At 68.5% G+C, this 1,408-nt stretch overlaps 1 protein-coding gene across 4 annotated transcripts in view; it reads left to right on the top strand.

Moving 5' to 3' along the window:
- The first annotated feature begins 56 nt into the window (after positions 1–56).
- Positions 57–1,408, top strand: part of PDGFA (platelet-derived growth factor alpha polypeptide) — a 33,994-nt gene continuing 32,642 nt past the window's right edge. For all 4 annotated transcript variants that reach the window (XM_010570246.1, XM_010570248.1, XM_010570247.1 and 1 more), the window contains exon 1: positions 57–494. In XM_010570246.1, the coding sequence (XP_010568548.1) occupies positions 432–494 (63 nt within the window). In that variant the 5' untranslated portion in view covers positions 57–431. The remainder of the gene's footprint in view (positions 495–1,408) is intronic.

Genomic DNA, 1,408 nt, shown 5'->3' with positions numbered 1-1,408 from the left:
AGGCCGCGGCGGCGGGGGGAGGCGGGCCCCAGCGCCGCCCGCCGCGAGGGGGGCCAGCCGCCCCAGACAGGTGATGGGCGTTTCGGCTGCGCTCCGGATCGACTCCTTGGGTTTCACTTTGGTCTGATCTAAGCAAATATGCAGAAGTACCGGCTGGTCTAGTCCTAAGAGCCAAGAGGAGCGAGCGAGAGCAGCAGAAAAGGGAGAGCGGCCACGCTCCCGTAATAGCGAGGGGGAACGTTACAAACAGCGGCAGCGCCGTCATTTCGTCCGCGGCAGCCCCGACCCACCCTGGATGCGGAGGACCCCCGAGCCACCCCGCTGCCTTTCCCCTGAGGGATGGTACTGAATTTCTGCGCGGCAGGAGCCGGCCTGCAGCTCCTCTCCATCAGCCTCGCCTTCCCTCCGTGTCTAAAGTGCACTAGACCGCGATGAGGACCTGGGCTTGCGTTTTGCTGATAGGTTTTGGCTACCTGTCCTTTACCTTCTCCGAGGTAGGTGAGAGCGGCTTTTCCTGCGTTCTCGGTCCCCGGGGGACGCCGCAGACCGGGGGAAGGGGGGGGGGGGGGGGGGGGGAACCGGCTGCGGAGGGCACGGGGGGGAGGGAGCGGGTTGCCCACCTGGGCTCCGCGGGCATCTCCGCGCCCTGCCCCAGCCCCTGCGCGGCCGTGGCAGAAAGCGAGTTGCCATTTCACGCGTGCCACAGGCTGAAGGGGAATGACCGTGCGTTCCGCTCCGGGGCTGCTGGCTGCCCTTAAAAAATTCTTACATCTATCTATCTTGTGATATATATGGTTTTTTTTTCACGCCCCGCGGGGTGCAAACGGGCTGCGGGTATTTGCAAAGAGAGCGGTGAGCGGAGCCGCCCCCGGGGCGCACGGCGCTGCACGCAGCCGACCGCGGGCACCGTTAGTGCCGCGGGCAGAAGTTGGTTGAATAAACCGTGTCCGACCCCCCCCCCCCCCAGCCCCGTCCCCAAAACGCCCCTGCCCGGTTTTGGAAGATCAGCGGGCGAGGGTCGGGGCCGGCGCGGGGCGCGGAGCCGCGTCTTGGGGGTTGCTACAGGTGGCCCCGGTCGGGGCGAGCGCGGTGCTCGGCGCTGCACGGCGACTCTTGCAACTTTTCCCGGCACCGGGTTTGCTTGGCACCGGGAGCCGCGACGTGGGCGCTGGGAGGATGGCGGCTGGTCCCGCTGGGCACGACCGTCCTCCTCCCCGGGTCGGGAGAACCCTCGCCCGCGGCGGACTTCACGCCCGCTTGGGCAAACTTCAGCAAGCCGGTTGCCCGGGGTGGGTTTCCAGCCCGTCGAGCCGGGCTCGGGGGAGAGGAGGCTCGGCTCTGCCGCGCACACGCTCCGCCAGGCCGGGGCCGTGCCGAGCCGCCCGGCTGCGCCGTGGCGCAGTTCAGC

This window comes from Haliaeetus leucocephalus, unplaced genomic scaffold (assembly GCF_000737465.1).
Source record: "Haliaeetus leucocephalus isolate CR32 unplaced genomic scaffold, Haliaeetus_leucocephalus-4.0 Scaffold295, whole genome shotgun sequence".
Taxonomy (NCBI): domain Eukaryota; kingdom Metazoa; phylum Chordata; class Aves; order Accipitriformes; family Accipitridae; genus Haliaeetus; species Haliaeetus leucocephalus.
This window is presented reverse-complemented; position numbering and strand designations above follow the sequence as displayed.